General features: G+C 52.8%; 1 protein-coding gene and 1 long non-coding RNA gene across 4 annotated transcripts; one reads left to right on the top strand and one right to left on the bottom strand.

The window, feature by feature from the left end:
* The first annotated feature begins 20 nt into the window (after nt 1-20).
* IKBKG (inhibitor of nuclear factor kappa B kinase regulatory subunit gamma) lies at nt 21-18,998 on the top strand. 3 transcript variants are annotated; one of them, XM_040626706.1, is made up of 10 exons: nt 21-322; nt 3,507-3,708; nt 6,564-6,775; nt 11,429-11,544; nt 13,272-13,424; nt 13,963-14,059; nt 14,951-15,094; nt 15,351-15,493; nt 15,669-15,730; nt 15,942-18,998. In XM_040626706.1, exons 2-10 carry the CDS (start codon nt 3,522-3,524, stop codon nt 16,082-16,084), a joined length of 1,257 nt encoding a protein of 418 aa, XP_040482640.1. In that variant the 5' UTR covers nt 21-322; nt 3,507-3,521; the 3' UTR covers nt 16,085-18,998. The 3 variants fall into 3 exon arrangements, with proteins under 3 accessions (XP_040482640.1, XP_040482641.1, XP_040482638.1); XM_040626707.1 differs by having other exon boundaries at nt 11,426-11,544; nt 13,963-14,038; XM_040626704.1 differs by having other exon boundaries at nt 11,426-11,544.
* LOC121101996 lies at nt 3,914-4,504 on the bottom strand. Its single transcript, XR_005833993.1, has 2 exons — nt 4,368-4,504; nt 3,914-4,229 (listed from the first exon to the last, which is right to left on the bottom strand). It is a non-coding gene; the product is annotated as an uncharacterized LOC121101996 (long non-coding RNA).
* Nucleotides 18,999-22,682: the final 3,684 nt, after the last annotated feature.

Genomic DNA, 22,682 nt, shown 5'->3' with positions numbered 1-22,682 from the left:
GTGAGTCTCGACACCCCGAAAAGTAGCAGGTGCTGCATTATCACTAGGAACGTCCTGTGGGCCGGCCAAGGCTAGAGGACTCGGGTTCCCCTCTGGAACAGCCTCTAGCACACCTCGGCTAGCTCCAAGGTGGGGGCGGGGCTTGGGTGTTTTACTTCCGGATCCTACAGCTACGACAGCGGAAGCCGGAAGTGTGAGTTTCGGCAGCGGGAGAAGAGAAGGGTGACCGCAGAACCCGGACTTTCTCGGAGCGCCAGGCCCCGAGGAGTGCTCGCGGCTCGCCGTTCCTGCCCTTCTCACGTCGGACCAACTCTGCTGACAGGTGTGGTCCTCTTCCCGAAGACAGGGTACTATTGGTGGGCGTTCCGCCGCTTCCGAGACTCCCCCGGACGTCCAGGCTTCCCCCTCCCGTTGGGCCGTGGCCCATTTCTGCCGCCTGCTTATAGAGTACCGGCCAAGGAGGCCCGATGCAGGAGGCGGGTTACCTTGGCGGCGAGCGGGAGTTTCCGCCTCTTCCTCTCCGCCGCCGCCGCGGAGTCTGACCACACCCCTGCTTCGTGGATGACTCGATGTTCCGAGACATTTTCTGTTCATCAAAGTTGACTGAATTTGAGGTTGTTAAATTCTTTAAAAAGGCCCCAAATATAGTTTGGCAGCAACGTATCTTCATTTGCCTCAGTTTACTCGCTCTGCAAAAACGATTAATATCTACCCGACCTCAAACCGTTTCTGTGACTCGAGGATGGATGAGCCATCCTGACACTGTTCGAGGAACAGCGAGGAGGCCATTATAGCTGGAGCAGAGTGAGTGAGGGGAGAATACTTGGAGAGGAAGCAATGAGGGGCCAGATAGTTCAGGGCTTTGCAGGCCGTTTTAGGGCCTTTGGCTTTTACACGCAGGGCAATGAGGAACTGGTAGGGAACAGTGTAGAGGACGGATATAATCGGAATTACCTTTTAGGGTGATCTGGCCCCTGTGGGAAGAGCAACCTCTAGGGGACAAGGGTAGGAGGTTATTGCAGTAATCCAGATGAGTGGTGCTTTGGGCGTTTTACTATGAAAAATTTCAAAGACGTAAAAAGTAGAAAAAACAGTATAGTAAATCCCATGTCCTTACTGCCCAGCTTTGACAGTTGTCAACTCATGGCTAATTTTTTTAAATTCATGCTCCTGACAGTCCTCTTCCTTTATTATTTTCAATAACAGCTTTATTGTGATACAATTTTCATACCATACAATTCACCCATTTAAAGTGTACAGGTCATTGGTTTTTAGTATATTCAGAGTTGTGTAGCCATCACCACTATCTCATTCCAGAACGTTTTCATGACTCCAAAAAACCACTTGCCTCCTTAGCTATCACGCCATTACCCCATCTCTCCCAGCTGTTAAGCATCCACCAGTCTTTCTGTCTCTATGGATTTGCCTCTTCTGGACATTTCATATAAATGGAATCATACAGTATGTGGTCTTTTGTGAGTTGTTTTTTTCTTTTAGCATAATGTTTGCAAGACTCATCCATCTTGTGGCATGTGAACGTACTAGCTTTGGTTTTACTCATCAGTTGATGGACATTTGGATCATTTCCACACTTTGGCTGGTGTGAATAATGCTGCTATGAGCATTTGTGTGTGCACATGTGTTTTTGTTTCTCTCAGATAGATACCTAGCAGTTTCCCGCATTATTTTGAAGCAGATTCCTGACACCGTATCATTTCACCTGTAAATACTTCAGCATGCATCTCTAAGAAAGGATTAAGAACCACAACACCACTATCACACTTAAAAGAGTTAACATTAATTGCTTAGTGTCATCAAATAGATTCTGGGATACATTACGACAGGATTTCCTGATGCATTAGATGTGAGCTGTGAGACATAGAGGTCAAGAGGGACTCCAAGATTTTTGTCCTGGTAGCTGGACATCAGCTGACAAGAAGAAGGGCTGTGGGTGGAGCTGGCTTTTGGGGGCTGTCAGGAGTGCAATTTTAAGCTTAGTTTTGAGAGCACTACCCGATATCCATGTGGAGATGTGGAGTTTGCTATGTGTCTGGAGTTCGGGAAAGAGGTCTAATTTGGGGCATTGTTGCCATGACGATGAGGGGGTAAAGCTGTGAGGCTGCATGAACTCTGTACTGGAGTGACTGGAGGTAGAGAAGAGACCCCAGAACAGAGCCCTGGGGCACCACAACATGATGGGGTGGGTTGGTGAGGAGGATCCAATGAAAGGGCCTGAGCCAGAGCAGCCATTGAGGTGGGAAGAGAACCAGGAGAGTGGGCTTTTCTGGAAGCTCAGGGAAGGATCAGTGGCTCATCAGGTACTGCTGATGGGTTCGTGGGGGCTTCCGGTGGAGCAGTAACAGTTTATTCAGCATTAAAGCTGTCCTCTCAGCTCAGGCCTGCTCCTGCAAACTTCTGTTGGGATCGGCCTCCTCCTCCAGGTAGTCAGTCTTCTTGGGCAGAATTTAAAAGGGCTCCAGGCTAGTGCTGTCCCACATGGCCGACTTCTGTAGTTCATAAGAGAACGCAAACAGCTCTGCCTGTCTCTCTGCCGTGCTGTCTTAGGCTGCAAGCCCACCTCCCACTTTCAGATTCCTCAGCACATGTCAGATACTAGATAGCCCCTTCAGGCCCTCAGTTCCAGTGAACGCTCGTCAGGGTCTGAGTGGTGTCCTTGAAGCCCCTCTTACTAGGTGGATTAATTTCCTAGAGCTGCTGTGACAGATGACCACAAGCCAAGTGGCTAAGGCAATAGGCCTTTATCCTCCCCCAGTACTGGAGGCCAGAAGTCTGGAATCAAGGTGTCTTCAGGGCCATGCTCCCTCTCAGGCTTTAGGGGAGGATCCTTCCTGCCTCTTCCAGCTGCTGGTGGCTTCAGGCCTTCCTTGGCTTGTGGCCATGTCATTCTCGTCTCTGTCATCACGTGGCCTTCTCCGTGTCTATGTCTCTTATAGGGACAATTGTCATTGGATTTAAGGCCATTCTAATCCAGGATGATCTCATCTCAAGATCCTTCACTTACACCTGTAAAAAAACCCTTTTTCCATATAAGGTCACATTCATGGGTTATGGGGGTCAGGATGTGGACATATCCTGCTGCGGTCATCATTCAACACACTACGTGAGGTAAGGGGCCAGCATCTTCACTCCTGCACACTGATACCTCCCTCCAAAAATAATCCTCTCCGTAATTTCCCCCTCTTTTGTGAAATTCTTAACTTCAGTTTACAGCCTGGAGATAGGTCCTAAGCAGAGTTTATAACAAGTGCTGAACCATGGCCTTTCTGATCCCACGTATGGGCCTGCAACTCCTTTTGGAATGAGAGGATATGCCACCTCATAGGTTGAAAAGCCTGTTTTAACTTCCTGTTACACTTGATAAAGTGCTCAGTGCTCTGCTTAAAGCGTGGCTCCAGAACCCCTGCCCAGACTACACTCCTTGTCCTGCAAGGTAAGAGAATTCTGCGAGGGTCTCATGGGACACCTGTGCTGCCTTTCTCCTCCAGACCCTGATTTGTTGGATGAGCAGGCCCCCCTGGAAGAGTCAGCTGTGTGAGATGGTGCAGCCCAGTGGTGGCCCGGCAGGGGACCAGGAAGTGCTGGGTGAAGAATCTTCTCTGGGGAAGCCAGCTATGCTCCACCTACCTTCTGAGCAGGGCACTCCTGAGACCTTCCAACGCTGTCTGGAGGAGAATCAAGAGCTCCGAGGTGAGGAGGGCAGCAGGTGTGCAGAGTAAAACGTCAGAGGTCCTAGCCCTGTTGGTGGGGGAGACTTCTTCCACTTATCTGTGCCTCTGTTTTTACTGGGTCTGGAGTGGGGGTGCACCTGAGAGCCAGCTAGTGATTCAAACTCAGCCACCCTCCCTTTTTATTTCAGGTTGGGTTCCCTGGACATGGAGTCTGAGATATAGATTGATGTGCAGGAAGTTTATTTAGAGAGCTCTCAGGACCAACACTGGGGAAGGGAAGGGAAGGAGAAGGGGAGGACAGGGAAGAAGTGGGGGTGGGTGGGCACAGGGAGAAGCTGGACAGCAGTGCAGTCCGACCCTACAGGGAGCTCTGGAGCTGGAGTGACCGTTCTGAGTTGTCCCACGTCGGGCCAACTGTGGTGGGGCTTTTCTGTCTCCATCCTGATCCGTCCTTAAGCGCCAGGCTATCCCGGGCGTGGCTACCGTGGGAGCAGGCCCTGCGGCTCCTGGGAGGGTGGCGTGGCCTGCCCTGGGAAGGACCTGTAGGGGAAGGGATGCTTTGGGAAAGAGGTGGGGGGGGCAGTTTCTGGTGCTGGTGGTGCGGGCGTGAGTGCGGGCCAGGCGGTGGCTCCCAGAACCATCCCATTTCTGTCTTCACCACGACCTCCACCCACTCACCTGCCATGTCCTCACTTGTTTGGGAGGGGGCAGCTTCTTCAGCTCCCAGTGGCCTGCACCATGCCCCTCAGGCGGCTCGCTGCCCTTGGGTAGGGCACATTTATGCCCGCCCTGCGTGTGACAGCACCCTGTCGTCTCCCCGCCCCCACCCCCCGCCTCGTAATCATGCTTAGAAATCTAGGGGTTGTCCTGCCACTGCTTGGTGTTGAGCAGCCCTGGCCTCTACCCACTCTTGCAGTTATGACAACCAGCAATGTCGCTAATGTTGTCGAATGTCTTGCTTTGATGGGGTCACACAAGAGTTGGCAGCCAGGTTGGGGCTGGGGAGACAGCTCACCTTCCACAACTATGTGTGTGGCCTCTGCTGATCCCCAGGGGGGTGCTCTGGCAAGAGGGACTTGGGGGCAAGAGTGTGCCAGGCTGGCTGTAGAGGGATCACGGCATCACCAGCTGCCCGCCCAGGGAGCTCAGGCTTTAGTGGCAGGTGGAGGCCTTGAAGCTGCGCGCCCTCCACCTCCGCTGCCTGAGCCGCGGTCGTGCGGCGTGTTGGCTCCTCACAGTGTTGGCTCTGCACATCTCTGTCAAATGGCTGCTGTATGTCAGACCCTGGGTCAAACTCCCAGGGCACTTGAAGGTGTCTGCCCCCAACGACGCTCAGGATTATGCCTAAGGAGGAGGGCGCAGGGGAGAGGACATAGACTTTGCTTGGAGTATTTGCGGGGGGAGCGTCATGGAAGAAGTTGTGTGTGTGTAGGGTGGGAGTGCATTTGTGCAACATGTCCAGGAGAGGGGGATCCAGAGAGAGAAGCAGATGAGTGGATGCCAGAGGCTGGGAGTGATGAGAAAGTGACTGGGAGCAGTATCAGGTTTTTTGGGGTGGGTGGTGCAAATGTTCTGGAACTAGCTAGAGGTGTAGGTGCATAGCTTTGTGAATACATAGAAACCACTGAATGACTGTGTACTTTAAAATAGTTAAAATGATGAGTTTGATGTGATGTGAGTTTTATCTCAATAGAAAAGGAAGTTGCATATGACTTGAGGCTTAGGGGTGCCTGGATGGCTCATTAAGTGTCTGCCTTCAGCTCAGGTCATGATCCCCGGGTCCTGGGATCGAGCCCTGCATCGGGCTCCCTGCTCAGCAGGAAGCCTGCTTCTCCCTCTCCCACTACCCCTGCTGGTGTTCCCTCTCTCGCTGTCTCTCTCTGTCAAATAAATAATAAAATCTTAAAAAAAATAAATGAGTTGAGGCTTAGGTGGGGGGCTGGGCAGGATTGCAACAGGTAGAGGGCGGAGGTGGGTGAGGGAGGTGTGCGTGAGGCAAGAGGGCCTGGTACAAGGGCCACACTCAGCTTTGCTCCCCTGCAGGGGAGGAGTCACATGGGGACAGTAGAGTGCAGAACGTGTCTATGGAGCTGGGCTCAGAAGCCACTGCGGTTCTAGTAAAAGAATGCTCTGTCATCAGGATTTTGACCAGAGAGTGACCCAAAGCTATTGCCTGTTGTGATCTTACAGAGTTCTATATTTGCAAGAACCTTTGTGTGTCACCGAGCAGTTTTGTCACCCCTCCATATTCTTCTACTGCCTGGGGTGTCCCTGGGTGTGGGGCTCTCCTTTCCTCAGCCTTCCGACTGCCTGGCCTTGGTGCACGCTCATCCTTCAGCCTGGTGAGGGGGGACTGGCTGTTTCGTGACTGCTCACTGTGCTCTCACCCTGTGAGGTGGCTGTATTTATCCCTGTTGAACAGGCAGATGAGGATGGGGAGGCTCAGAGAGGCCACTCATTGGGCCCCTCGAAGCCTTCTGGCCATCCCAGGCTGCCGCCAGCCGTGCCACAGGGCACTTTGCCCTGGTGGCCTTCCCCAAGAGTGCAGGTAGTTTAGGGTTTCCTGATTCTGAAGATAATGACAGAGTACCCCAGGGCAGGCAGGCTCGGCTTTGACCCGTGGCCAGAATACAAACGAGTCCGAGGTGCTTACAGAGAAAGTGGCACTTAGCACATAGTTTTAAGCGAAGCTGGTGTGTTTGGTATCTCTTTGGAGAAATTTAGGGGCTTTATCAGTAGCGTAAATAATTTTGAAAGTGTTACACAAAATAAGAGGAAGTGTTTCAAAGCCATCTCTGTGCCATGATGGGCCCGGGGAGGGGCTGGTAGGCCGCCTGCTAAGTCTCACCTCTCTGCTGTCTCCTCTGCCACCAGATGCCATCCGGCAGAGCAACCAGATGCTTCGGGAGCGCTGTGAGGAACTGCAGCGTTTCCAAGGCAGCCAGAGGAAGGAGAAGGAGTTCCTCATGCAGAAATTCCAAGAAGCCAGGAAACTGGTAGAAAGACTGAGCCTGGAGAAACTCGACCTGAGGAGGCAGAGGGAGCAGGCCCTGCAGGAGGTGGAACATCTGAAGAGATGCCAGCAGGTAGCCAGAGGGGTGGGGCAGGTCCTTTCCCAGGAGCTGGGGGGCCAGGGGCTCTGGCCACCTGTGACACCTCTCACCTGTATTCTGAAAACCATAGGGATGCCATTGTTCCCAGAGGGGACCTGTGGTCAGGGGTCCCCGAGAGCACCCTCAGACTTGATGGTTCACTAAGAGGGCTCGCAGAACTCAGAAGAGCCGTATAAGGGCTCCTTGTTACAGTTCTTACGCTTCTTTACAGTGGAAGCACACAGGTCGGAATCAGCAAGGACAAAAGGAGCACAGGGCCGGGTCCATGAGAGACCAGGCGTGAGCTTCCAGGTTCTTTGCCAGGGGAGGCATACCGCAGTGCTGTTTCTCCCGCAGCCTTGTGTGACAGCCTGCCCGGGGCCCTGCCACCAGGGAAGCTTTGCAGATGTGAAGCTGAGAGGTGTGGCCCAGGGCCCCACCAGGAATCACACTGTCAGTACAGACTACCTGCCAGGTCCCTCAGGGAAGAGTGTGCCAGGTTCCTGGGGCAGCCATAACAAAGGACCACAAACTGGGTGGATTGAAGAAAGAGAAATGTATTGTCTCCCAGTTCTGGAAGCCAGAAGTCCAAGAGCAAGATATGGGCAAGGTTGGTGCGTTCTGGAGGCTCTGAGGGAGAACCTGTTCCGGGCTGCTTTCCCAGCCTTGGTTTGTGCCTTCAGTTCTTGGCCTCCTTTGGCTTGTAGATAAATCACTCCATGTCCCTCTCCATTGTCACATCACCTCCATGTGTGTCTGTATGTCTCTCCTCCTCCTCTTAGAAGGATGCCAGTGTTGAAGAGAAGTACAGCTGGACGTTAGGTCAGGTGGTGAGAAGAGGTTTTATTTGGTAGGTAGTGACAGCAGGGAAAGAGCTGAGCGGAGGTGCCTGGAACTTTCCAGAGTGAAGGAGGAGGAGGAGGGAGAGTGAGTCGTGAGCAGGGGCTCAAGCGGAAACTCACAAAGGGTCAGTCGGTGTAAATGCAGGAGGCGAGCTGGCAATTATGGAAGTCGGGGCTCTCTCCTGCACAGGGACTGGGATTCTGGGGCCCTTTCCTTCATGAGGATTCCTGTTCAAAGGCATCGTTCTCAGGTCCTTGAGATAGACTTTCCTGGGTATAGGAGGTACATAGACATTTCAAAGGGACAGAGGAAGGGTTCACAATTGGGAGCCCTGTTAGCAAATGATCTAAGGAAGGGAGGCGGGCACCTCTGTCCGTGGTTGGCTGAAACGGTCAAATTTGGCAGCATTGAACTTTCCTAGGTAGGCGTGCCAGTGGGTGGCTGGGTCTCCCAGGATCGCAGCCCTTGGCTGCTAGAAGCCATGTTCAAGTTTGGTCGGGTTGCTGAGTGCAGGGGTTTGGATGGAGTCAGAGTCATTTTGTGCTGATTTCATTTGTACTTCTCCACAGTCCCTGGATCTCCCACCCCCACCTCTTCTAGCATGACTTGATCATGACTTGATTGCATTTGCAAAGCCCTTGTCTCCAGATTAGGTCCCATCCACAGGTACTGGGGGTTAGGATGTGGGCATATCTTTTGGGGGCTGCCATTCAACCCATCCCAATCTTGAACAGGTGGACTCGGTGCTCTTTGCTAAATGCCTTCAGAGCATCTGTCCATGCCCTGGGAGCTACTTTCCGCTTGCCCTGGCTCACGTGGTGGGATGCTGGTTTCACAGCAGGGCAGTGCTGTTTTGCAGCTGACAAGTCCGACAGAAGTGGATATCGGAGCCACTACTTTGAAAAACTATTCAGCATTTCCTCTTCAAGTTGTAAATTCAGGTTGTACCCAACTCAGCAGGCTCACCCCAGGCACGCATCCAAGAGAAGCTCTTCTTCATTGACTGGCACCAAAACCTGGGCACAACTCAAGTGCCCATCACTGGAGAAGCCAGTAGAACCATAGGTTGGAAGTTTTTTAACAGCTTTATGAAGATAAAATTCACACACTGTAAGATTCACCCTTTTAAAGTACAGAATCCGTGGCTTTTTAGTATATTCATAGTCTTGTATAACCATTACTACTCTCTGGTTCCAAAACATTTTTATCCCACCCCCCTGCAAAAGAAACCTCATCTGACATTGGCCGTCACTCTGCATCCTCTCCCTCAGCCCCGGCACTCTCCAGTCTGCTTTCTGTCTGTGGGTTTGCCTATTCTGGACATTTCATACAAATGGAATCATACGGTATGTGCCCCTCACATCTGGTTTCTCTCACTCAGCATAAATGTTTTGAGGTTCATGCATATTGTAGTGTGTATGGGCACGTCGTTTCCTTTTATGGCTGACTGATAGTCTGGTGTATGGAGGTAGCACGTTTCACTTATCTGTTCATCAGTTGATGGACATTTGGGTCATTTCCACTCTTCAGTTGTTGTGAGTAATGCTACTAGGTGTTTCTTTTTTTTTAAGTTTTATTTATTTAAGTAATCTCTACACCCAGTGTGGAGCTTGAACTCACGACCCCGAGATGAAGATTCACATACCTTTCCGACTGAGCCAGCCAGGTGCCCCCAGCAATGCTGCTATGAATGTTTGTGTGTGGATGTGTGTTTTTGTTATCGGGTATGTACCTAAGAGTTTCCCTGTTAATTTGAAACAAATTCTAGACACTGTAGGATTTCGTCTGTAAATATTTCAGTGTGCATCTCTAAGAAAGGGCTTAAAAAAGACCTAACCACAATACCGCTATCACACTTAAAATAGTTAACATTAATCGTTTAGTGTCATCAAATCTTTCAGTGTCATCGAATAGACACAATACATTGTGCCATCAAGATATTTTAGCAGAGTTTCCTGATGTGTTAGATGTGAGCTGTGAGACACAGAGAGGAGTCAAGAGGAACTCCAAGGTTTTTGTCCTGGTAGCTGGAAGATGGACTTGCCACCAGCTGACAAGAAGGAGGGCTGTGGGTGGAGCCGGCTTTTGGGGGCTGTCAGGCGTGCCGTTCTGAGAGTGCTGCTAAATATCCAAGTGGTGGTGGGGGTATTTGCACTGTTCAGTGGGAAGACCTTCGCTGAGGTGCATTCTAGGAAGGTCCAGAACACAGTGAGGGGCTGAGCCACATGAGATATCTGGGGAAAGCATGCTTTAGAGTGGGGGGGAAAGTGTGTGCAAAGGTTCTGAGCCAGGAACATGCCTGTCATTTTCAGGGAGCACCAAAGAGGCAAACATGGCTGAAGATGTGTGGAAGTGGCTGAGGAGTGGAAGGGGAGAGTCATGGTAGGGCCTGGCTATGTGGGCTTAGTAGGGCCAGTGGAAGGATTGGGGCTTTGACCCAAGTGTCACAGGGACCGTGGGGGCTGCTGTGCTAGTGTGAGACATTATCTGGTTTCCTGTTGACTGTAGAGTATGGGGGGGTATTATGAGGTTGAATTGTGTCTTCCCAAGAGAAATGTCCACATTCTAAACCCTGTATCTCAGAACATGATCTTATTTGGAAACAGGGTCTTTGCAGGAGTAATAAAGTTAAGACGTGGTCATACTGGATTAGGATGTGTCTAAATCCAATGATTGCTGTCTTTATCAGAAGAGAAAAGGACACAAAGACGTCCAGGGAAGACAGCCATCTGATGATAGAGGCAGAGATTGGGGTGATGCATCTACGGGCTGAGGAGTGCCAAGGCCTGCTGGCACAGTTTTCCCCGCAGGCTCCTCAGAAGGCACTGACCCTGCCCACACCTTGCTGTCAGACTTCTGGTCTCCAGAACTGGGAGGCAGTACATTACTGTTGTCTTAAGCTCCCCACTTTGTGATTCTTTGTAGAAGACCCAGGAAACTCCCACAGGTGCAGGAGTGGAGGAGGAGCCCAGGTGGAAGTCATTGCAGCCCCCAGCGAGGGCTTCTGACCAGAGTGGGCACTAGCCCATGGGGTCTGTTGACAGGCATAGGTGATGTGGAGGTGTGGGGCAGGTAGCTGGATAGCTAAGCTGGGGCTCCTGAGAAGAGTCTGTCTTGGACGTGTGAATTTGGAAGCCGCTGGCCTGCAGGGGTAGGGCAGGCCTGGAGACCAGACCCACGTGTGGAGATGCAGAGGCAAAGGGAAGGAGTGGCGGGCGTGGTGTGTGCGTGTGCACAGGAGGCCAGGGCAGGGGCGTGGAGGACAGGAGTGGCAGTTGCTGTGGGGGGGTCCAGCTGTGGAGGACTGAGGCGCTGACTCTGGGCTTGAGCGGCCTAATGTCGCAGGGGACCTGGTCTGGACAGTTGGATAAGGGAGACCGGGCATCAGGAAGTTCAGACAACTCTTGAGTTTTGTCACTGGTAGAGAGGCCTTCTGGAAAGTGGCAGTCCATTTCATCTCTACTTCTGGTGGCCTTGGCTTGTGGAGGGGAGCACGTATTTTGACAGGGTCTTCAGGTCTGACCTCCCTTGGCACTGCGTCCTGCTGGCCTCAGTCCTTACAGTCTGCTTGTCTGCCTCATGAGACTCGAGGCAACTCTGTGCCCCTGTGTCTGCAGGGATGAGAAGGGGTTTGGGAAAGTGGGGTCATGGAACAGTTGCCTTGCTGAAGCTTCTGGAAGTGAGCGGTGAGGTGAGTAGCGGTGCCGGAGGCAGGAGAGAAGCCCTCCGGTGGCATGTCTTAGTCCCTGCCCTCTGTCCTGGGGCAGCATCACTGACAGGAAGTGGTTTTTTTTCTCGCAGCAGATGGCTGAGGACAAGGCCTCCGTGAAAGCCCAGGTGACATCCTTGCTGGGGGAGCTCCAAGAGAGCCAGAGTCGTTTGGAGGCTGCCACCAAGGAGCGGCAGGCTTTGGAGGGCAGGTGAGTGGGAAGGGAAAGCCCCCCGGGGGCTGCCATTCAGGTACCTGAGAAGAGTGAGGCACCTTAGCAGCCTCCGGCGGCTTCCTCTGTGAGAGGTTGGCTGTGGCGATCGCAGGGAAGGGTTTCCTGCCTCCCAGAGGAAAGCAGGTGCTCTGCATAAAGCGCCTTGTTGTGCCAACAGTCCAGGCACAGGGACCACCCTCAGTCAGGAAACTGTCATGTTGGCGTAGGGGACTCGTGCCAGCCTGCTGCCCAAGTGCCATCCAAGGGCCAAGTTCGCAAGTGGTCTGCTGAAGCTAGTGGCTAGACGGGCTCTTTTCTGCAAAGTGGGGTTTCCGTAGGTGGGATGCTTGGGTCAGAGGACACAGATGTCTCCTGGGCTCCCGTGCCGCCGGGGTGCTGCCCTCCAGGGAGAAAGGCGAGCCCCCCCCCCCGACAGCGGGTGCAGCCCTCCCGGCGTGGTAGGTGGTGAGGGGGCGTTGGGCGGCGCCACGGCTGCCTGCCTGCAGGAGGGGAGGAGGAGGGGAGCAGGCAGGAGTTCTCCGTCGTCAGAGATACCAGAGACCATGTGGACGCGCTTCCGTCTAGAAAACGGAGTGTGAGGAAAGGCATCGCTTTTGCGATGGGCTCGCCGCATTCTCCTGTTTTCCCCTGTGTACTCTTCTGTGCCTCCAGCTTCCTAAATCACGTGCATCATTTTTAGGACCATCCGGTATCTTTTCTGCGTGTCTTTTTTTGTGTACATGAAAGAAACCGCTGGAGGCCACTTTGGTCCGTTTGAGACCCTGCATGGACGTTTACATCGGCATCTTTGGGCTCTAGGGCAGCGGCCTTTTGTAAGCCTCCCCCTTGTGGTTGGCCACATAAATGCTGAGCCGAAGAGCTTGGACACAAAAGCCTTGCTTGCCTCTGAGGGCATTCAGTGTGGCCATTCGAAGAGCTTCCCACTTCATACACATGGAGGCCCCCTGAGCCTTGGGCCTGTCCTGTCGGAATGGCACTCCCCCTTGTTCCAAGGCCCCGGGCAGGCAGCAGCCCCATCTGGTGATGACGACGTCAGATCACAGATGGAAATGTGCTCAGTGTATTTGGACAGGTGTGGAGAAACAGAGCAGTGACCATCCCCAGCAGCCCCCACCCCCCAGAAGCAGCCCGCGTCGCCTCTGCAGTGGAGACCACGGAGGGCCTTGGGCCAGCAGGATGACCTGGCTGGAGCCTGGGACTGGAGACCTGGGGAGCTGTGGGAAGATAGGAGAGCAGGGCTCAGAGCCTGGGGGCTGTGGGGGCTCCAGGTGGGCAGAGGCGAGCTGTGGCAGCCGTGGCCGTCAGCCAGCCAGGCAGGTGGGAGGCTCCTCTTCTAGGTGTGAGCTGTTGAGATGGGTCAGCTGCCTTCTTGCCACTTCTAGAATGCAGACTGGGAGGGAAAGAGTGCCCTCAAGGTGGCTGTCTGTGGTTGTCCCATGTCTGGTAACAGTGCTTCCGCCCTGACACCCGACAGCCTCCTCCTTTCTCACACTGAATTGGCTCTGGGTTAGCGGGACCTTCGGAGCCCCTCCCGTGCCCGCGCTCTCCCCACAGACCGCAGAGCTTCTCGAGCTTCTAGAGCCCCCTCCCCTGACTTCCGCCTCCCTTCAGCCATCGGGCAGCGGGCGGGCATCCCGCGAGCACCCCGGCGACCCCGCTTCTGCCGGGGACCCCACCGTGACCTCCGCCTTCCCCCGTGCCAGGGCCCGGGCTGCCAGCGAGCAGGCCCGGCAGCTGGAGAGCGAGCGGGAGGCGCTGCAGCAGCAGCACAGCGTGCAGGTGGACCAGCTGCGCATGCAGAGCCAGAGCGTGGAGGCGGCCCTGCGCATGGAGCGCCAGGCTGCCTCGGAGGAGAAGTGAGTGGCTTTGCGCCCGCAGGAGGGGCAGAGACCGGAGAGCCGGCCGCGGCCTGCTCTCCGTCAGGGAGCCCTTCCGCGGACTCTCCCTTACCATTATGACACCGAGATGATCCATCTTTGATACGATAGTGCGTGCTCTCTGGCCCACATTTGGATCCCCCGTTTGGCCCACGTGTTGTCCGCTCCCGGACCCTGCATTGCTTTCGTTGGCATGCCTTTGAGTCTCCTTTACTTGAGAACAGTTCTCCTGTCTCTGTTTTTCATGAAGTTGACTTTTTTTGAAGAGCACAGGACGGTTCCACCTTACTACAGACATTTTTTATTTTTAAAAATGTTCGCCTTCAGAAAAAGGATGCTAAGCATGTCGTGAAGCCTGCCTCGGAGCTGATGGCCTCTAAGGCACAAATGCCCCCAGGAAGCCCCTTTCTGGTCTGTGGACCTGACCACAGACCACCCCTGAAGGGGGTGGGGTTGCAAGCAGAAACACTGTGGCTGGAGCAGTGTAGTTTCTCCAGCAAAGGCTCCTTTTCCTTAGGCGGAAGCTGGCCCAGCTACAGGTGGCCTATCACCAGCTCTTCCAAGAGTATGACAACCACATCAAGAGCAGCATGGTGAGCAGTGAGCGAAACCGAGTGAGTATGGTGGGCATGTCCCTGAGACTGTCTAGGACTGACTTTGCCTTGGTTCCTCTCCTTGCGGCCTAGAAACAGAAGAGTATGGGTCCTACTTCCCCAAATTTAGGACTATTGGAGCTCGAGTTCTTATCTGAAGACTTGACAGAATTGGATTTGGGGAGGGATGCTTGACTTGTCCTAGAGCTTCGTCAAGGTCGCAGTGTGACAGCTCAGGGCACAATGTGCGGAGACCGGGATCCTTGGGCCGTGCTGCTTGCGGCCTGCAGTCGACTGGGCTGGGCCTCTGGATGCTCTCTCTGTGGCCTGGGAACATGCCTGTCTCCATGGCCAGTCCCTCCTGCCAGCTCGGCTCCTGGCTCAGATTTCTCAGAGCCAAGGTAAGGCCCAGAATGCTTCTATCACACTGTTGAAGGTGGCTGGGAGCCTTTTTCTGGTTTGTTCTTATCAGGCCTATACTGCGTGCAGCTTCTAGTGATCATATTTTAAGAAGGATGCTGTCAGACATGAGTGTACCCAGAGGAGACTTGTAAGGGTGGAGTGTTAGTGCGGGAGACCAGCTCAGTGTGGAGGGGATGGCCTCAGGAGGGAGTATGGCCCTATCCCTTGAAGGGTTGGAGGCGGGCTGTCTGGCTGGGGAATCTGGGAAGGGAGTGTTGGCTTGGGTGGGAAGGTGTGCCACTTGACCTCAGAGGTCCCCTCTACCCTCTGCCTTTCCTGTGCCCTGCCATGTTGACATCTTGCGGTCAGCGTCACTCCGGCAGTGGCCAGCGGGGCCTGTCTTTCATCGCTTTTGGTTCTTCTCACCTGGTGCAGCAACTGGCCTGGTGGTGGCCTGGCGTCTGCCCTGGGCTAGCTTGGGCTCCCTCAGTCCCCCTTGCCCATTTCTAGGGAATGCAGCTGGAGGATCTCAAGCTGCAGCTCCAGCAGGCCGAGGAGGCCCTGGTGGCCAAGCAGGAAGTGATTGACAAGCTGAAGGAAGAGGCTGAGCAGCACAAGATGGTGATGGAGACTGTCCCGGTGCTAAAGGCTCAGGTGAGGGTCCTCATCTGTGGCCTGCTGCTGGCACTGGCACCTGCTGTGTCTGGGGTGTCAGTTTGCGGTGGCTTCTCGGAGGCCCTTTGAGCCCCCTGTGCTGGTCCTTGATCTCTCAGTGCACTTGGGGGTGACTTTCTCTGTGCCACGGGGTTTGGGAGGGCAGGAGCTGGCTCTTCCTCATCCCCCAGCACGGAATATCCAATGAATGGCCAAAAGATGGCGGGCGCGCCCCTCTCTTGGCTTTGTTTGCCAGGCGGATATCTACAAGGCAGACTTCCAGGCCGAGAGGCAGGCCCGGGAGAAACTGGCTGAGAAGAAGGAGTTCCTGCAGGAGCAGCTGGAGCAGCTGCAGAGGGAGTACAGCAGGCTGAAGGCCAGCTGTCAGGAGTCGGCCAGGTGGGCCTTGGAGTCCATACCCACGAGGAGTGGGAGTGGGTGCCGGGGGTCTCCAGTAGCGATCACATGGGGCTGTCGGGTTACCGTGAGCTGGCTCTCCCTCTCCCCTCCTCCTGCCCTGTCCTTCCGCTGGCTCTGTGTACGCTTGTTAATTGGACAGTTTCTCTTCTCAAAGGATTGAAGATCTTAGGAAGCGGCATGTGGAGGTCTCCCAGGCCCCCTTACCCCCCACCCCAGGTGAGTGAGCTGTGGGAGGAGGGGTGAAGAGAGCAGGGTGTTAGAGAAAGTCCCATCTCAACTCCCCAGGGCTGCCCTCCAGAGTGTAGTACTCCCTCGGGGCGGGGGGGCAGGGGGAGCAGAGGGGAGGACCTAGTGGTGGTGACCCGTGGTCGGACCCGACAGTCCTATCAAGTCTCAGTACTTTCTGCCACCTGCCCTCTTTCTCCAGCTCACCCTTCCTTTCACCTGGCCCTGCCCAGCCAGAGGAGAAGCCCGCCCGAGGAGCCACCTGACTTCTGTTGCCCCAAGTGCCAGTATCAGGCTCCTGATATGGACACCCTGCAGATACATGTCATGGAGTGCATCGAGTAGGGGCTGCCTGTGGGGGACCGGCACAGGACAGCGCGCTCTGTGCTTTGCCGCCTGCCCACTCCTGACTTACGGGCTAGGTGACAGAACGGGCTACTTCTGTGAGCTCCACGAGCTAGCTCTAGGACCTATGCTTCAGTTCCCCCATCCGCTGGTCTGCCTCTGTTAGGGTACATGGAACCCACTCGGCCTCATGCTCTGCTCTTCTTGTTTGTTCCGTCTGCTTGAACCGCTTGCCTCTGGGGCTCCCTCTCTTTGTGCCTCCACGGGCAAAGTCAAGAATCAAGGCCAGGGCTCTTTGAGAACTGCTCGAGCCAACGTGGGCAGAAGCCTTTCCTCTCATGCGAGCTCCCATGCATCGTGGTGCCAGTGCCCTCGGGGGCCGTGTACTATTCCGTGCGGAGGCTGTGCCGCCAGTAGGTGTAAGCCGTCTACTTGTGCGGAACATTTGGGTTGTTGCCACTCTTTTATTGTCACAAAGGAGGCTGCAGCGAACATTCTTGCGCATCACTTACGTGTATCTTTGGGTCAGATTCTTAGAAGCTCTTTCCTTTTCCTAACACCACAGCATGCTCTTGCCCTCCCCGAGCGTTTTCCTGCCGCAGTGGTGGTGGCTGTGTTTCATCACGTTCCAGAAGCTTGTGATGCTGTTCCCTGCACCAACCCCAAATGCCCCACCCAGCCTTGTGAAGGGAAGCCTCTTGGTGACGATTGGCAGATTATGAACAGTAGAGGGCTCCTTACTGTTGTTTTGCAAGATTCTGGATGTTTCCTTGTTGTCAAAGTCAAAGGCCTTAAGCCTGCGATTGTCAGGAAAGGTCGTTGGAAGTGGAGGAAGAATGCCCTGGCCTCCCCTGGCCCTCCTCCGTCCTCCCATGGTTGGGAATGGGATGTCGCTGAATACAGCCTGGCTGGCAGCCCATTCTGAAGAGTCTGGGCCGATGGCTTGCCTGGCATGTGCGGGAGTGGGAGCAGCTTCTCCAGTTCCTGGAGGTCAGATGTCTACGCAGATGGTTGTCCTTTGGGAAGGTGTTAAAGGCACAGACAGGCTCCTCACTTCTGGGTGCTGTGCCCCAATCCTGATCCTGTAGTTTTTCTGCAAGAGCACTTTTAGTTTTGGGGGGATGTATGAATTTCCCGCAGCCACTGTAACAGATGATCGACTTGGTGGCTTAAAACAACAGGAATTCATTCTTTCGTGGTTGTGAAATCGGTGGCAGGGTTGGTTTCTTCTGGAGGTACTGAGGGAGCATTCGTTCCAGGCCTCTCTCCCAGCCTCTGGGGGTGGCCCTTGGTGTTCTTGGCTGGATGCGTCACCCCATTCTCTGCCTCCATGGTTACATGGTGTTTTCCTCTTCCTGACTGTGTCTTCTCTTCTTGTTGCTTATAAGGACACCAGTCACTGGATTTAGGGCCCACCTGCATCGTCCAGGATGAGCTCCTTTTGAGATCCTTATCTTCATTAGATCCACAGACTCTTTTTCCAACTCAGGTCATAATCACAAATTCTGGGCATTAGGACGTGCCATATCTTTTGGGCCACCATTCAGCCCAGCACAGGGCCATCTTCTGGAGCACACAGACTAGAACAAATTCAGTTCAAGACCGGTGTCTCCAGGACCAGCAGCTCCGTCGGAGGGGCTTGTCCCCTGGGGTGATGGTGGCCCCTGTAGAGGCACTGGGCGCTCTGTGGTAAGGAAAGCTGGTTTGTTGGGGGTCAGGCCCTTGCAGGCGTGGGGACTGCTGCTCCATAGGACATCTTGTCTCCAGCTGGCCACCAGCGCCAGGAGAAAGAAGGCTGTAGGCTGCGATGGGCCAGAACTGTTCAGCTCATCGATGCCCTGGCTGACAGCCACCAGCTGTGTAGGAACGGGCTTCGTGCTTTATTAGGGAAGTGGACAAAGTCCTGTGGGAGCCCTTCTCTGACTGGCTTCCTCTTCTGAAAGGGATGTGAAAGGAAGGAGATGAGACCCAGGAGTAGTAAGAGGCAGGCGTTCTCTTCCTGGGGAGCTTTCCTCGGGTTCTGGCGACAGTAGCCGGGAGCTTTTCCAGATGTTCGTGCCTGGGCCCCGGGCCGGCTGAGTCAGGGTCTGCGTGCAGGACCAAGCGTTGGCTGGGAACCATTGCTCTTTTGAAGCTTCCCTTCCTGGGGTGCTCTTGCTCCCTACCTCCTTATAGCACCCTGTAGGACCAACTGTACACGAGACACCAAAGACTTTAAACCAGGCCATTCACTTAGAAGTGAGGGATTCTGCTTTCGCCCCTTCTGACTTGACTTAGATTGGGCTTCCAGAATAAGTGGTTGGATCCCTTCTGTGAGGGAAGCAGCCTGCCTACCTAATGACCTGTGGCCCCTTGACCTTCACAACCCTGGGTTTGGGAGGCAGAGACAGCTAGAAGCACATCCCGCTGAAACCCGTGTCATTTGTTGCTCATACAACAGCATTTCTAGTTGCGCATACAACACTGTACGCCCTCTGTTACCCGCTGCCCAATGCTTAAGAGAAATCCGGTGACCAATAAAAGAAGCACAATAAGAAAGCATTTCTCCCTCGCTAGTAGCTAAAACACAGACTCCAACTAGACGAAAAGTGATGTGAAACAAGGAACAAATGAAGACTTACGGCGCCCTGCCAGCAAGGTGCAGGGGGACGGGCCTGAGCTGGCACCCCCGCGTGGGGGCCGGTTTAGCAGGATGGAACATGGTGACTCGCATCGGAGAGGGGCTCGCTGCACCGTCGCCGGTGGCTGCCAAAGACTGGGCTGAACACGGGTCTGGGCTCCTGGATTATGCTGACCTGCGCAGCCGGTGTTGCAAGCATCTGCTCATGTGGAGCACGCTCTATAGCATGTTGACGGGAAGAAGCCAGTAGACAATGATGTATGACGTGTGACCACAATAAAACAGTGAAAGCAGCCTCTGCACACCCTGCTACCGTTGGGATGGATGGGGGTGGTAGGGTTGCTGGTAATTCAGTTTTCCTTTTGTATTTCTGTGGTTTCTAAATGGCTGTAATTTGCATGTATTACTTGGATACGTAGAACATCCATGTTACGCCAGAGTTGGCCTGACGTTAGCGTAGCACTGAGGTGTTGTCTGCTAGCAGCTGAGAAAAGAACGCACCGTTGCAGGACTGTCAAGGAATCATCTCGGGGGTCGACTTGATGCTTCTGGGGTGTATTTGCTGGGGCTGCTGTGACAGAGTGCCACAGGCTGGGCAGCTCAAGCAACAGAAATGTCTTGTGTCCCTGTTCTGGAGGCGGGAAGTGCAAGAGCCAGGAGTTGGCAGGGTCGGTCCCTTCTGAGGGCCACGAGGGAAGGAGCTGCTCCAGGCCTGTCTCCTTGGCATGTAGATGGCAGCCTTCTCCCTGTGTCTTCACGTGGCCTTCCCTCTGTGTGCGTCTGTTTCCAGTTTTGCCCTTGACATTAGGACACAGTCCTGTTGGATTGGGGCCCACCCTCGTGACCTCGTGATAACTGCCCCTCTCTAAAGGCCGTGTCTCCAAATAAAGTCACGTTCTGAGGCCCTAGGGCCTAGGATGCCCACATTCCTTGTGGGGTAGGGGGACGTGTTTCAACCCATAACCTGTGGGTAGCCTAGCCCCGTTTTTTGCGGCCATGAGTCTGCAGCCCTAGCCTGCATTATGAGTAGGAGGCCTTCAGTTGCCTGCTGACCATTGACATGTTACAAAGGTGACAGGGCTGAGCTGGCTTCCCTGACTGAGGACTGGGTCCTGCCACGGGATAGCAACAGTCTGAACAGAGCTGCCATGTTCTCGCACTCGTGCTTCTGTGAGGTGGGGTGAGCAGCAGGCAGCACTTCGGGAGAGGACACGGGCACCCGGGCACCCGAGGAGGCCTCCCTGGGCCCGTCTGACGGTGGCCTGCCGACTGGGCCTTCTGGAGCCTCAGCCTCCACACCCATAAAATAACATCAGAGCTTTGGCTTCCATTTGAGTAGCTACTGAGAGCCGGATGTAGTCTGCGTGCTTTTCCACGACGATGGACAGGGTGGAGGAAATGAGACAGGTTTCAGTAGCGGTNNNAGGACGGGGGTATGGCTGCCTCACGGTTTCTGCGATTCCCCAAGATTCATTTTGTACCTCCTCCAAAGCCATGTAACAGCTGAATAATAAGTAGCTGAGCAGTGTTTTTTGTTTTTGAGCATTTTTTTAAGAAGTTACTCTGCATTTCTAGAGCTCCATTTTATATAACAGGTACCTTATGTAGTAAATATTATGTCTATTAATTCACATCATCAGGGTTCCACCTGCTTTACTTTCTTCTCATTTTCTTCTTTTCCTTTTTTCTTCATTCTTTCTCTTTCATCTGTTGGAAGTCCTTGTGGAAGAAGAAAACAAGCTGTCCTATAGTTCTCGCTAGTAATAAGCAGCCCTGGGTATCTGAGCAAGTAGATTTGAATTGCTAAAATAAGTGTGGTGGAATAAGATCAGAATCCACTGTGAATTTAAGTGAAGGCTGTTCAAAAATGCTTCTTTAAAACTGGTTCTTGGGTCACCTGGCCAGTTCAGTCAGAAGAGCATGGGACTCTTGGTCTTGGGGTTGTAGGTTTGAGCCCCACGTTGGGCGTGGAGATTACTTAAAAATAAAATCTTGGAGCATCTGGTTGGCTCAGTCAGTTGGGCATCTGACCCTTGGTTTCGGCTCAGGTCATGATCTCATGGGACATGAGATGGAGCCCCACATCTGCCTTCCCATCCAGCCTGGAGCCCACTTAGGATTCTCTCTCTCCCTCTGCCCCTCCCCTCCTTTCTCAAAAACAAATACATAAATAAAAATAAAAATAGCCCCTAATTCTTTAGTATCTATTATCTTGGCATTTAGGAATGAAATGATATTTCCATGATCTATTTGAAAGATCAATTTTTACCAACGAGTTTACATTTTCAGCAGTAAATTTTTACTTGTGATTTTGAAGATGCAGTCAACAAATGTATATGTGCTTCTGAATGACTACTGTTTAACATTTAATTGAAGTCTATATAAAAGAGGAACTGAAAAGCTAGGAAAATACTTGAAATCTTTCCCTATCAAATGTTCCTTCCTAAGCTTCAGTGTTCCTCTTTCAACAAAGGAAATGTCTTAGGAGACTGACTATAGGTGCCTGGACCAGGAGTAAGAGGAGTCTGGGATTTTTTTCTGAAATCTAGTGAAGTGTATTTTCTTCTTTTTTTAAAAAAAGATTTTATTTATTTGAGAGAGCACAAGCAGGGGTGAGGGGCAGTGGGAGAGGGAGAAGCAGACTCCCCACTGAGCAGGGAGCCCGATGGGGGCTCCATCCCAGGACCCTGAGATCATGACCTGAGCTGAAGACAGACGCTTCACCAGCTGAGCCACCCAGGCACCCCAAGTGTGTTTTCTTCTCAAATGACTTTGTGAATTTCCAAGACTCTTGAATTATCTTTGCATCTCTTTCCAATTTGCTGTCGCTTCACCTGAAATCCAGTTGGAATGCTTATATTTCAAACCAGATATTTCATGGTGACAAAACTTAATTTGAGACATGGTTCCTAGGGCTTTGGGACCTAATGACGGGAGATGGAAGTCCACATGCTGCTCTGTCCCAGAGGAGATGAGTATCTGTTAGGGGTGCACTCTGGTCTATGTGGAGCCACCTGAGTGATGCAGATGTTGGAAAATGGAGAAGACATCACTGCAGACTCCAACCCTGTTATACCTGATAAAGAAAAGCTGTGAGAGGGGCACCTGGCTGGCTCATTCAGAAGAGCATGTGACTCTTGCTCTTGGGGTCATGCGTTTGAGCCCCATGTTGGCTGTAGCGATCACTAAAAAAAGAAAAGAAAAGCCGTGAGAATATTATTGCCCCTACAGAATGCACATCTTTTATTATTGATATCTTGAGCCCTCTCTCAAGCCTTTTCTTTCTTTTGAGAATATGTATTTTTGTTTACATCTGGGGTGGTATTAAATTGTCATCCTTAAAATATCTTTATTGGTAAGCTATGAACAATGTGATTATTAATAAAATTAGCTTGAATTCCCCCATTAAAATAAAGATCCTAAGAGAATACTATGAACAATTGTATGCCAACAAATTAGGTAACTTAGATGGAATGGACAAATTCCTAGAAACACAAACTACCAAAACTGATTCAAGCAGGAATAGAAAATCTCAACAGACCTATCATGAGTAAAGAGATTGAATCGTTGTTTGTGTTCCCCTAAAATTCATATGTTAAAATCCTGACCCCCCCCCAAGGATGGTATTAGGAGGTAGGGTATTTGGGAGGTGATTGGGATGGGATCCATGAATGGGATTAGTGCCTTTATAAAAGAGGCCCCAGTGAGCTTGCTTTCCCCTTCCATCACATGAGGATGCCAGAAGTCTGCAGTCAGGAACAGATGCCCGACCATGCTGTCACTGTGATCTCAGATTTCTAGCTTCCAGAACAAATGAGAAACAAATTTCTGCTGTTTACAAGCCACCTGTCTGTGGCATTTTGTGAAAGCAGCCCAAATGGACCAAGGAAATCAGTAATCAAAAACCTCCCAAAAGAAAAGTCCTGGACCAGATGGCTTCATTTAAAGAAGAATTGACGCCAGTCTTTCCTAAACTCA

This window comes from Ursus maritimus (assembly GCF_017311325.1).
Source record: "Ursus maritimus isolate PB19 chromosome X unlocalized genomic scaffold, ASM1731132v1 scaffold_X1, whole genome shotgun sequence".
In the NCBI taxonomy this organism is placed as follows: Eukaryota; Metazoa; Chordata; class Mammalia; order Carnivora; family Ursidae; genus Ursus; species Ursus maritimus.
Note: the sequence above shows the minus strand (reverse complement) of the source record. Positions and strands in the feature narration are given on the sequence as shown.